General features: G+C 39.3%; 1 protein-coding gene across 2 annotated transcripts in view; it reads right to left on the reverse strand.

Moving 5' to 3' along the window:
- The window catches only part of LOC134641215 (kinase suppressor of Ras 1-like), a 61,160-nt gene that overhangs the window by 37,531 nt on the left and 10,244 nt on the right, over positions 1-13,385 (reverse strand). Inside the window, exon 3 of one of the 2 annotated variants that reach the window (XM_063493507.1) lies at positions 7,500-7,640. In XM_063493507.1, the coding sequence (XP_063349577.1) occupies positions 7,500-7,640 (141 nt within the window). Of the gene's footprint in view, positions 1-60; positions 329-7,499; positions 7,641-13,385 lie in introns of those variants that run through there. The other variant, XM_063493508.1, reaches the window with a different exon arrangement.

A 13,385-nucleotide genomic window follows, 5' to 3' on the forward strand; every position in this document is an offset into this window, starting at 1 on the left:
TCCAAAAGTATGCATTAAAGAAATGTTAAACCGCCTGTATACGCTGGCGTCTTGTCCTACCTCAGTGTGCTACATATGATTCCAGTTTGCTATGCAGCGCCTTCCATGCGGGCTGACTGTCAGCCTGATCGCCTCCTGCTCTTAGCTCCTTAGCGCTTCCTTGTCCACCTGTCACTTCCTCCTCAAGCCAATGTCAGGAAAAAAAAACAAAACTGAGTCACCCTGAGGTTTGAACACTACCTTCACTGTTTGTGTGCACTTTTGTTTACAAAGTGCTTTCAACATGTGTATATCCTTGAATCACTGTGTGTGTGTGTTGGTATGTGGCTGTGGCTGGTTTGGGTGTGTATAAATAGCTCACTGGGGAGGGACAGAGGCTTACAAAGCAGCTGACTCAACACATTCTAGTTTGAGTGAGTGCTCATCACACAGAGCAGTATGGCTGGTGCTCTTGAAAACACTGCAAAACTCTGTCCTACATGTACTACATACTTACTAGTACTATAAAACCTTACCATTCTGTTTAGACACCTGGAACAGTACATTAGAAAAATAAAAAATATTCAGTATAATGACGTCAAGCTAAACTGTGAATGACAGTTATACATCTGACTAAACTAAAATAGCAAAAAAATGTGAAATGTTAGGAAATACTTTTGTCTTTGTAGCATATCCAATAGCAAAGAAAAACCCACACATATCTCTGACATAGAATAACATCATGTTAGGAAATCTTGCTACCTTTAGGAGTCACCACAGTGTATCATTAGCCTCCATCTCACCCTATCCCAAGCATCTTTCTCTGTCACATCAACCCTTTGCATAGCCTCCTTCACTAAATCCATGAACCTTCTCTGTGGTCTTCCTCTTTTCCTCTTGGTTGGTAGCTCCATATTCAACAACCCTTGTCCAATATGTCGACTGTCCCTGCTGTATACATGTCCAAACAGTTCAGCCTTGTCCGTCTAACTTTGGCTCCAAACCTCTCAACCTGACCTGTCCCCTTCTTATATTCATTTCTAATCTTGTACATCCTGGTCACTCCCAGTGAAAATCTGAACATCATCAACTTTACATCCAGCTCCACCTTATATCTTTTTGTAATTGCTACAATGTCCAAGCCATACATCATATCAGGTCTCAGTGCCATCTTGTGAACCTTCCCTTTCAATCTTCCCACTATCCTTTTCTCACAAATCAACCTCTTCTTCACCTCTCTTGTGCATTGTTCATTGTTTTGGACCATTCGCTTTAAATTGGTTGACAACCCCCCACCCCCAAGTATTTTGCTTTTTGCATCTTCACTGTTATGGAGCCATTATGCTCGTCATACATTATACAACAAAAGTGACATCACATCCCGTGATGTGCAGGCCATTGCTGTGACATCATTTTAGCTTGCTGTGCACTTCTTGATTTTTGTAACATTGTGCCTTTTGCCATTGCCACTGCAGGCCAGTTGAGGGCATGAGTTGTTTTTTTATAGCATGTTTAATGACATATCAGAATCTCAGAGATTGACAGAATATACAAAGGGAGATGCAGCAATAGTTTAAAAACAAGATGACAGTTTGTCGAAAGACCTTTGGACAAAACTCTGTGAGTTCTTTGCTTCCATTTTGACTTTTTCTCATCCTATACCAGTGCTGATCTGGAGGTTTTTTCTGAGTGGTGACACTTATTGTTCAATGGATACACTCTGTGCACCCTAAGCGAAGGTGCATGCAGAGCAGTGACGATGTCATTGTTGGCGTATGAAGAGATCAGTGCACTGGGGCCCTTACACCTATCTCCATCTCAGTTACACATATGTGTCGCCAGAAAACCACATCATCTGTAAAACACTGACATTCATTTCACTTATTGAAGACTAAACTTTGGACAGAAAGGCCCACAAAGAAACAGCAACTGAAGCCGCTGCAGTAAAACCCTGGCAGCACATTAAAAACAGGAAACCCAACATCTGGTGATGTTCATGAAATCAAGACTTCAGGCGCCATTGCCAGCAAAGGGTTTTCAAACAAGTATTAGAAATGAACATTTTGTTTTCAGTTATTTAATTTGTCCAATTACTTTAGAGCCCCTGAAAGAAAGGGATTGTGTTAAAAAATGCTTTAGTTCCTCACATTTTTATGCAAGCTTTTTGTTAAACCCACTGGATTAAAGCTGAAAGTCTGCACTTCAAATGCATCTGAGTTGTTTCATTTAAAATTCACAGTGGTGATGTACAGAACCAAAATTAGAAAAAAAGTTGTCTCTGTACAAATATTTATGGACCTGACTGTGTCTTTGGACTATGAGAGGAAGTACCCAGAGGGAATAGGTAGAATAAGTGCTTGTATGAATTGGTGTAAATGAATTGGGCATGTTGTACAGAGCACTTTGCTACATATGAATATGTCCATTTACCACCTATGGTATCAATTTCAAAATCTAACATTGCCTTGAACTAAGCCTGGAATGGCGCAGCTACATCTGCAGCCTGTCCACAGCTTGGACACAAGCATTTCACTACATGTTGTACTGTGTATGTGACAAATAAAATTAGAATTTGATCTTTTAGTTAACCCTAGAACAAGATCATGGACAGAAATGAGCTTTCTCTGAAGGGTGAATGGGTTTTTTCTTAGCAATAGGGTGAGGAGTTCAGCCATTTGGGAGGCACTCAGAGTAGAGTCACTACTCCATATTGAAAGGAGCCAGTTGAGGTGGTCACCTCCAAAGTAAGGTGTTCCAGCCAGGGTACATCCTACCGGGAGAAGTGCAGGCTAAACTCTGGACACGCTTGAGAGATTACATGCTTCGGCTGCTGACTTTTGGTTTTTGACATTATCTATGAAATAGTTTAAATTTAACTTAATATCTGACTGTTTCTTAGTTTTAGACTACTCAGATTAATTTTTTTTCTCTAGTTTAGTCGACTTGGAAATTAGTCACCAGCCATTCCTAGTTTAAATCGACCTCTGCTTCGTTTTTCCCCTTGACGCACTGGGGTGTGGACCAAACTAAATCGACCAAATCAGAACTGATCCAAACCAACTATCAGATATCCAAATTTGAGATAAAAAACATCCCGTTGCCACGTATGCTTTATATTCAATGTGGCAAGGTACTATAAATGCGCAAAGGTCATATGCAATGTTCCCTCTAAGCTGTGCGCGTGCGCAATTGCGTACTGCTGGCACGGTCTCTGCGCACAGAAAATCTGCATTGTGCACAAAAAAAAAATCTAACCTGAATTGCAATTAAAATTAAAACTTTAATAATTCTGTTTTGCAGTGTTAGTCAGTAAGTGACTGGCGGCTCCCGTATGGGATTAGAACGATGCCACCGTATACCATAGTCCAGCCAATGATGCGATTCACATTCGTATATACGCAGCTAATCAATGTCGTTGACAGGCTATGACAGCGTCCTTATGTGCCGGCACCGGTGTTTTAGCTAGCAAAGCGGCGTGGCTGCTGTGGAGTGAAGCCACGTTAATGACAACATGTACAACCATTGGAGATGTGAGCAGGACAGACGGAACAATTGACGGAAAAAGTGTGGACTTTATACCAGTTTTTAAATTGTGTTGATAGGCCACGTAAAACCAGAGTTATGATAAAAAAATATGCAATGTTTGTTTTTTTCCTGAATATACTATCGTTGTTTATATTTACTGCGGGAAGAAACGGTAAAAACGGCGTTTTATAAGGAAAACGCTTGAAAGCACTCTCCACCTGTGAGCAAAAACAAAACCAAAAAAACTCCACCCTTTCCTATTGGTGGAAAAATGTACCATGTCGACCAATCAAAAAATGATATGGCAACATGGCATTTAGATGTTTAGGAAGGGGGGAAGTTTTGGAGTGACGGCGGTGGTTTGAGATTTGCAACGTTTAGCGCAAATCTTGTGTAGTTAGTGTGTAGTGTAGTCCAAGGGCGTAGATTTGGTTTTGGCATTGGTGGGGACGGATGATTCAACCACCAAACCCTGCCCTGTTTCTTTTTGTTTTTCCCTTTTTGTCTTTGCTTCTTGATAAAAAAAGGAGAAATATACTTGCCTACATACGCTATTCTACATGCTTTTAAACCATTTAAAATTACAATTCATCTTTTTATATGTGAATTATATAATGTTAAATTACAAAATACATGCAGTCACACATGTGCACCAGCAAGTCATCATCCAATTTCACCTGTGATCTTGTATCACCATTCCTCTCTGAGCTTTGTGTTGGTTCTTCTGTCACCTGACAAATAGGACATACATGACAATAAGAATAAAATGGGTAGCTGCTTCAGTGTTTCTGTCAGTTTGTGCAGATCTTGACTCATCATTAATGTTTGTAGGGTGAGTGCATTTTTAACTACCTCATGATATTTTGTCTCAAAAATTAACCCTACGAATATATCAGTACCATTAGGATGAAATTATTGTGTCACCAACATTTTAACGTTAGACGTATAATTTCAACAGCCTCTGTAAACTAATATCCTGGCTTGCTCGAGGCTGCCGTTTTCTCTGACAGTTTCAATCAAAATTAGAAATGCTACTCTGGGAGACTGAGATAACTAATACTGCTGCCTGTTGTGCAGTTAGTTTCCAAAATACGTTATTCATGGTTACATACAATTTTAGACTGATGTGGGCCAAAGCCTAGCATAGCCTGTAACGTTATTATGACGGACACATTTTATGAGTGAGCTTGACTTTAAGCGACTTACAGGTTTCTTTGAAAAATACTTTCTTATATCCAGGTTCTTCCTTTTTGCTGCCATCCTCCTTTCCCCCTTGCAGGTCCTCGCAGCGCAGGCTTGCCACTACTAAAACTAAACAGAGCTCCCTGAAAGGCTCAGCCAATCACATTGGCCATATTTGTCACATGAGGTAGGACTCCAGTAGAGAACGTAATTTAACTCTTTCTGCACCGCTGGGTGAATGAGACGTTGACATTTTTTTTTTTCTTTCTATCAGTTTTGTTTTTCTTTACTCGAAGAGATCAAATTATTGGTGGGGACAATTCAATAATAGCTGAATATTGGTGGGGACATGTCCCTTCCGTCCATGCCAAATCTACGCCCTTGGTGTAGTCAATAGTTTTGTTGTGTGTGTCAGAACAATGAGGCGACTGCTGAATGTTACAGGTGTTACAGGAGTGATACATCTCCTGTTGTCAGGCCTGCAGGTATCAGGCTGTTGTTCTCCTTTATCTCATAGTGGACAGAAATTATTTTTTGGAGTGGCACAAATAATTTGTGTGGCATCAAATTTGCAGAACACCTGATTGTTCTGTAAATAGTTTATTTAAAAAAACCTCTTGGCTGCATTTTTAGGTAAACAGCTGCAAAAAACTTGTTTGCAAAACTCTGTTACTTTTTTGAAGAAGTAACTATATAATTAATTGCCCAACATTGGTCATTATTTACTGTGTTTCGCAGACAGAGAGTTACAGGACTCTCTCCCAGACCACAGACTCATACTCATAATACAAGTCAGAGCTTTATTTAAAAAAAAGAAAGAAAGAAAGTTGTGTTTTCAAAATTGGAGTTCAAGTTATTTTTACTTCCAATAGTGTTAACATACTACACAGGTCATGAACAAGATTTTTTAAATTTTCATTGTAACTGGGCTAAAGCAGTTAATTAAAAGTAGTCTAACATAAATGTAAATGCTGTAATTTGATTATTTTAATAAACCATGTAACTTGGATGGATTCGATGCTGGCGTGACCACAGTGCACACGTCTAATGTTGCTCACAGTGGTCCAAGGGACCGCTCAGGAGTTTGTGTGTTTGCTCAGACACATGAAAAATTAGAGGGAACATTGGTCATATGGCCTAGCAGCTAGCTGTGAAATTAACATAAATTCTCTATGTTTTTCAATAGTGTTATTGGGTAATACCCCAATAACACATCAATCTTTTGTGGCGGAGGGGTAAAAATATCAGTAGGCAGAACAAAATTCTGGAGTTTCCAGATGGTACTCTAATTAGTCTACAGCTGAGAAAAAGATTTTGTGAAATGTATGGATATTTTTCATTTGTGACACCCACGTTGTAGGTATGGAAGTAGGGGTGGGTGATATATCAAATATACTCAATGTATCACAACCTTTTCGACGTACGCTGGTTAAAATGGTTTTATCGTAACCATCCACTATAAATTTCAATGACAATATTAAGCTGTCTGCAGGTAATTCACTATCAGTTTTTTTCTCCCACATGCTGTGAATGCATCATTAATCCTCTCCCAACTGGAAATATTTCTACCTGGCATGCATGTTTATATACTACCAGATAGGGAAAAATATGTAGACAGCGGGAGTTTCAGATGAGCGAGGGAATGAGACTCGCTGTAATTTGGATTTCACAAAGAGGATGACGAACAAAATGTGGTAATTTGCAAAACATGCTGTAATACTACTGCCACTAAAGGTATAGGTACCACAAATTTATCCCAACAGCTGAAAAGTCATCCACTGTAAAATGAAGAATGTTTTAAAGTCCGCATATCAACCTCTCCCCACACACCAAAGAAAACATTAAATAATTCTAGAAATAGTTCTTTTGTTTCTGTAATTTGAGACATACTGTGACAGTACTGTCATTGTGAAAAACCTCTGTGTGCAACTGATGGTTAAAAAATGGTTAAAATGAAACATTTCAATTCATTCAGATTTTTTGTACTCAAAGTAGGAAAAAAATATTGAATTTTTGATTTGATTGAGTATACCAATCCACTATATGATTGAAAATAAATAATTATTTTAACATATCGTAATATGTATTGTGTATCATGATATAGCCAAAAAATATTGTGATATTAGATTTTCCTCATATAGCCCAGCCCTATATGGAAGTTTAAAATAAAACAGCAATTTTTTCAGTTTTTTTATTAGGAATTAAATGCTTAAAAATATTTTATATATTTTATTTTCCATTACTGTGAAATACAGCTAGTATACCATTCAGAAATTGTCCTTGGATATCTATTGCAATGTAAATTTTTCTATTAGTGTTTAAATATGGAACTTTAGATTACGGCTTTTTTAACATATATTTTAATTAGTCAATACACAAGCATTTAGTGTATCTGTCCCAAATTCCAGATCCAGGATCAATTTTGAAAAATTTCAAACTTCTGTCTTTCAATTTTGTTGAGTTCAATAGATGAAAAAAAGCCTGAAAGTAGATGAAAGGCCCATTGTTCAAAGTATTTCATATAGGAAGCTAAAATTTCACAGCAATCGTTATATATGTCCAAATTTTAAACCATAAAATTTACAGGCAAATCAGTGACGGGACCAAGAAAATGTAATGATTTGAGATGGATTGACCCTAGAAATGTAATGCAAGGTGAAAAAGAACTGGCCTTGAATTGTGTATAATAAGATGTGCACTAGTAGATAAATAATGTGTAATAATAATGTGTGTGTTTCCATATACAAGACAAATTGCGTTCCACAAATATAGTCAGGTTAAAAAAATAAATAAATAAAAGTACACATACAGACCTGTATGAACTGTGGCGTGAGGTCAGCTGTGAGGAGCCAGTCCTCCAGTCTTGGGTATTGAGCGAGAGCTTCAGGTCTTTCTCCTTCTGGTATCCTCTGCCTCAGCTGTAGCTGTGTCCACATGTACTTGGTCAGCTTCACCTATAGTGGAAGGCAACAAATACAATGTTTCACTCACTAAGGCACATAAAGAAGAGGATAAAGTCTGATAAGGATTATGCTCCAGTGACATAAGCAGTATAATGGAACAACTTTAACCTCCTAGGACCTGGTGTCCACATATGTGGACGTCACATTTTGGGTTGTCTAGACCAAAATACTAAATTTTGCTCTACAAGGGCCTGATATCCACTTATCCTGCCACTGTTCTATCGAAATTTAAAACGAATGTCCTCATATGTGGATCTCATTTTTCTCAGAAACAAAAATCAGGTAAAAAATAAAACTCAGGTAATCCTTGTTTTTACATTCATCAGGTCCCAATCAGCCCAAATAGCAAAGAGAAATTAAAATGCACGCCATGAAAGAGTTCGGGTCTAAGGAGGTTAATGTACAGTTGTGTCAGTGTCCAAATATATATGACCTAAGTGTTGGGTTTTTTTGTTTTTGTTTTTTGTTTTAACCTGTTTACTGAAAGCATATTCCAATTACAGCTAGATAATTCACACTGACATAATGTGTAGACTCTCAGCTTTCATTTAATTGTATCCACATTTAAACTGGATGAAGGGTTTTTAGGAGTTTCAGCTCCTTAACATGTGTCACCCTCTTTTTAAAGGCACCAAATGTAATTGGACAGTTGACTCAAAGGCAATTTCATGGGCACGTGTGGGCAATTCCTTCATTATGTCATTATCAGTTAAGCAGATAAAAGGCCTGGAGTTGATTTGAGGTGTTGTGTATGCACTTGGAAGATTTTGCTGTGAACAGACAACATGCATTTAAAGGAGCTCTCCATGCAGGTGAAACGAGTCACCCTTAAGCTGCAAAAACAGAAAACACATCTGAGAAATTGTTACACTATTAGAAATGGCAAAATCTACAGTTTAGTACATCCTGAGAAAGAATAAAAAGAAAGAAAGAAAGAAAGAAAGAAAGAAAGAAAAAGAAAGAAAGAAAGAAAGAAAGAAAGAAAGAAAGAAAGAAAGAAAGAAAGAAAGAACTGGTAAACTCAGCAACACAAAAAGACAACACCAGTGGATGATCACAGAATCATTTATGGTAATGAGAAACCCCTTCACATCAGCCAGCCAAGTGAACAACACTCTTCAGGGGGTAGGCTTATCAATATCCAAGTCTACCAAAAAGGAAAGACTGCATGAAAGTAAATACAAAGGGTTCACCTCAAGAATAGAAAGGTTAGACTGACTTTGCTTACAAAACAAACAAACAAACAAACAAAACATCTAAAAAAGCCAGCACAGATCTGGAAAAACATTCTTTGGACAGATTAAACCAAAATCAACCTCGACCAGAATGATGGCAAGAAAAAAGCATGCTGAAGGTGTGGAACAGCTCATGATCCAAAGCATACCACATCATCTGTAAAACACAGATGGCTTGAGCGTAGTATAAATAAACTTGTGTTTATTGATGATGTAACACAGGACAGAAGCATCCAAATGAATTCAGGTTGGTGTTCAGACACATACTGTCTGCTCAAATCCAGCTAAATGCAGACAAATTAATTGGGCGGCCTTTCATAATACAGATGGACAATGACCCAGAACATACAGCCAAAGCAAACCAGGAGTTTATTAAAGCAAAGAAGTGGAATATTCCTTCCTTACAAAGAAATATGGAATATTTCATATTCCTTTGTAACTACACCTAATAGCTTGGGTACTCATTTTAATTAAATTAAAATAAGCAGTAGCTAAAGGGCAGGTAGGACATATTTTAAATTTAGACCTGTGTATCATATCAACCATAAATGTCAAGTAACGTACATATGTAAAGCAGTAGTAAGAAATGACACAGACCAGCCTGAGGAAATCCCCCTGACTAGTGGTCCACACCAGACATCTGCTCTTTAACGGTCATGTCAACTGTTAAACTGAGTGTGAAGTAACTGATGTCTCTGACATCACTGGCACACAGCTGATGATGTCCACCAGTACTGTTCCATTGGAAGAGACACCTCTTTGGACGCTTACCCTAACCCTTAAATGTTGCTTGTAGTGAAGCAACAGACACAAAATATAATAGCAATCAGTGAAGCGAGCAAAAAGCTAGTTTTATTATACTAAGCAAGAAAAACCCAAAGAGTGACAAATAGTAGAAATACAAAATGCAAGAAAAACAGGAAAAAGTACTGTCTGCTTCAGGCCCAAATAAAAGGGAGAGTTTGATGCACCATTTGATGCACTGATCAAGCATTACCTACAGGAGAAGCAGGTGATTATGTGACAGAAGGTCTACAAAAAACACGCAGAAGTGGTACAAAGGCAGAGGCAAAAAATCCAAAACGTTTGAAGTCCAGTGCGATGTTTCTACAGTCTGTCATCTAACTTGTAGAAGATTTTAGAGCACTTTATGCCTACTGACATCAAAATGCTGACATTCTTTTCCAGCAGGACTTATAAGATCCCACCTTCGCGGTTCCAAAACTATTAGCAAACAGTTTACTGACCCCTTTATTACTGTGCTTAATTGACAAGAATCCCATGAAAAACACCCAATTCAGATTATAAACAAGCTAAAACCACTATAAGAGCAAATTGGGCTTAAATAGTACATTTCCAGTGGCACAAGCTGATTACCTGCATCCTGGCATATTAGGGGCCACATTAAAAAAAACATATATCGCTCATCTTAGAGAGATAAAAGAAATTCTGAGATTAACGTCTAAATTTTACTTGAGAAAAAAAGTCAAAATATTATTTCACGAAAAAAGTCAAAATGTACTGCTGAAAAAATGTTGCAGAATCTGCATCTGAGCAGAAGAAGAAAAAAAAACAAAGAAGAATTGCAGGGGACACAGAACGATGAAGAGAACGATGAATTAACTTCCTTATGAGACCTAGCATTAATCTAAAGTCTAATCATTTTAAGTCAACAGATCTAATACACCTACATTGTTCTAGGATAAATCATCTATGTGGTTTTGTTCACACATCCAAAGGTGCACTCTGACATCTGACAATATTCATCTGAAAAGATACACAAAAAAAGAGGGGGGTGTGCAAACGAATCTGTTCAGACAAGATAAAACAAAAGGTACAAAAAGGTCAGAAGGAGGAGGAAAAATTCTAAGAGGAAACAGAGTGGAGAGAAAAATGACAAAAGAGAAAGCAAGAGACTGCAGTTGGGAAACCACATGGGGCTTTCCGAACTCTAATCAACACTTTACAGACTACCCTATTCAGCCACAGAGAAGAGCCTTGCTGTGGCTAAATTGTTCCACTATATTAACTGTGTTCAAAGTCCCCTCAAAATCTACCTTTGCAGAATTATTTTAACTGAAATTCCAGCAACAACTGTCAAGTGTGATCTGTATATTGGCTTAAACAAACAATAACTTGACTTCAGATAAATAAAAACCTACCAACAATCTTATACATGTTGTATATCTACAATGTAAAGTGCCTTGAGGTAAACGTGTGAATTTATGCTACATAAATAAAATTGAATTGAAATTGAATTCAGCATTCGCCAAAGGAAAGGGAGAAAGAGAACGACCAAAGTGATGAACAGACAGCGTTACACCAACTGTAAACACCTTTGCCCTATAACATGCAAGGCCAGCCAGACGAGGAACACGTCCTTCTTCTCCTCCCACTGTCTTCCAAGTCAGTTGACTTTCTTGCCAAACGGGCCTTGCTCATAATGCGTGGGGAGAGCCACAGCTAAATTTAGCCTCCTGCTACACATACACACAACAAGCACTAGGTGCTCCTCCCAGCCCCCAAGAGAGTGAGCAGTAACAGCCACTCCTCAGTTGCACTGCATATTCACATGCACACAAAATATAGTGAAAAACTCAGACCAGCCCATCTGGTACCATCTTGATCTTGAGATGGTCAGTTAAGTACCAAAGGTTTTTTTTTAATCAGTTTAACTGCTTTGGTGTTAATGAAATCAACAGGTGCACTAGAGGGGCCATAAAAATATAACCCAAACCAAAACAGGAATGGATTTACTTTTCTGACTGAAAGGGTCAGTGTCACTACTGCATGAGGCAACACCTGGACCCTACAGAATAGGTAGTCCAACTGCTCCAGGATGGCACATCAATAGGTCCCAGAAGATTTGCTTTGTCTTCCAGCACAGTCTTAAGAACATGGAGGAGATTCGTGGTAGAAGGTCATTAACCCATCAGCAGGACATCTGCTCTCTTTTATGCAAGGAGGAAGAAGAGAAGCACTGCCAAGGCCTTACAAACATCCATTCTATTCATTTTATATAGCGCCAAATCACAACAGGTGCCTCAAGACACTTTATACTGTAAGGTTAAAAACTTACAATAATTGAGAGAAAAAATTCCCGTTTAACAAGAAGCAAACCTCTAGTAGAACCAGGCTCAGTGAGGGGCAGCCATCTGCCACAACTGGTTTGGGTGATGGGAGAGAGACAAGACAAGTGGTGTGTTAGCAAATAGACAGTAAGCCAGCAAGCAAACAAGAACCATTCATGAGAAGCCCCCAGCAGCTTACTGTGAGCTGGTTCCACAGACAACGGGCCTAAAAGATGAAGAACCTGCCTCCTAGGAACCACAAATAAGCCAGCAGTCTGAGACCAAAGCACTCTGTTAGGGTCATGAGCCCTATGCACATTAAAAGATGACGGGACCTGGAGGAATGCACTGCGGAGTGGTAGAAGCAGCGCAGAGCTAGAGGGGCCAATGAGAGAAAGTGACTGTGACTGGTGTAACGACTACTGTAAAGAACTCCCAACAAAGGCTGCCGTATGTGCTCGTTCAATAGTAACCCATACATGTTATAGTGGTAGCCACCTGTCTAGCACAAGCCTTGCCGTCAGCGGAGGCATCAACTGGGATGGTGGCTAACCTCACCGCCATGCACCGGTAACATGATACAGTGCACCAGTGCCAGCTGGAGAGACTACGATACCAGTCCAAGTGCCAGACAAAAACACTGGAAGGCCTGGTTGCTCGGGCTGGCTCCTCTCCGGCACCTATGCCGCTCCCTCCAGAAGTGACAGGGACACTCCACAGGATGGGGGAGGGAGATGATCCCGAACATTCTGCTAACATTCGCTACACCCGCCGGGACATTGGTGACTACTACCAGATATCTGTTTCGTGTATCTTTCATCGCATGCATAACATCCCAGATTACATAGCGAGACCACTGGGCTCTCCGTGGATTGATGTCGGATCTAGAAGGCAGCACAGATGGAGGAGGGAGAGGAAGCAAACAGACGTCATGCTAAGGCTAAGGAATGAACCACACAAGCCACCTCTTCTGAGCCTATATCTCTCCAATGCCAGATCCCTTGTGCATAAAATGGATGACCTGGAATTCCAAATAGCAGGAAATCGCTAAGTTCATGTTTATAATTGAATAAGGTTTTACCCGGGAATACCCGAAAGCTTGTGCAACAATGGGGCAATTATAAACAGACACTGCTCCTCGAACCTCAAATACATGTCCGTAAGATGCTGGCATTTATTTATTTTTTTTACCAAGAAAACTAACAGTAGTGATCATCACAGCTGTATACATTCCACCTGATGCCAATGTAAACATCCATCCTGCTGAATACCATTAACGAACAGCAGCGTCCCACCCTGCGGTGATTTTAATAAAGTCGACATGAAGACTGTATTCCCAAAATTCTATCAGCATGTCAAAAGTCCCACCAGGGGAGAGGACACTCTAGATCATGTTTACTCCAACATTAAGCACGCTTACAGAGCCAAAC

Source organism: Pelmatolapia mariae, linkage group LG14 (genome assembly GCF_036321145.2).
Source record: "Pelmatolapia mariae isolate MD_Pm_ZW linkage group LG14, Pm_UMD_F_2, whole genome shotgun sequence".
In the NCBI taxonomy this organism is placed as follows: Eukaryota; Metazoa; Chordata; class Actinopteri; order Cichliformes; family Cichlidae; genus Pelmatolapia; species Pelmatolapia mariae.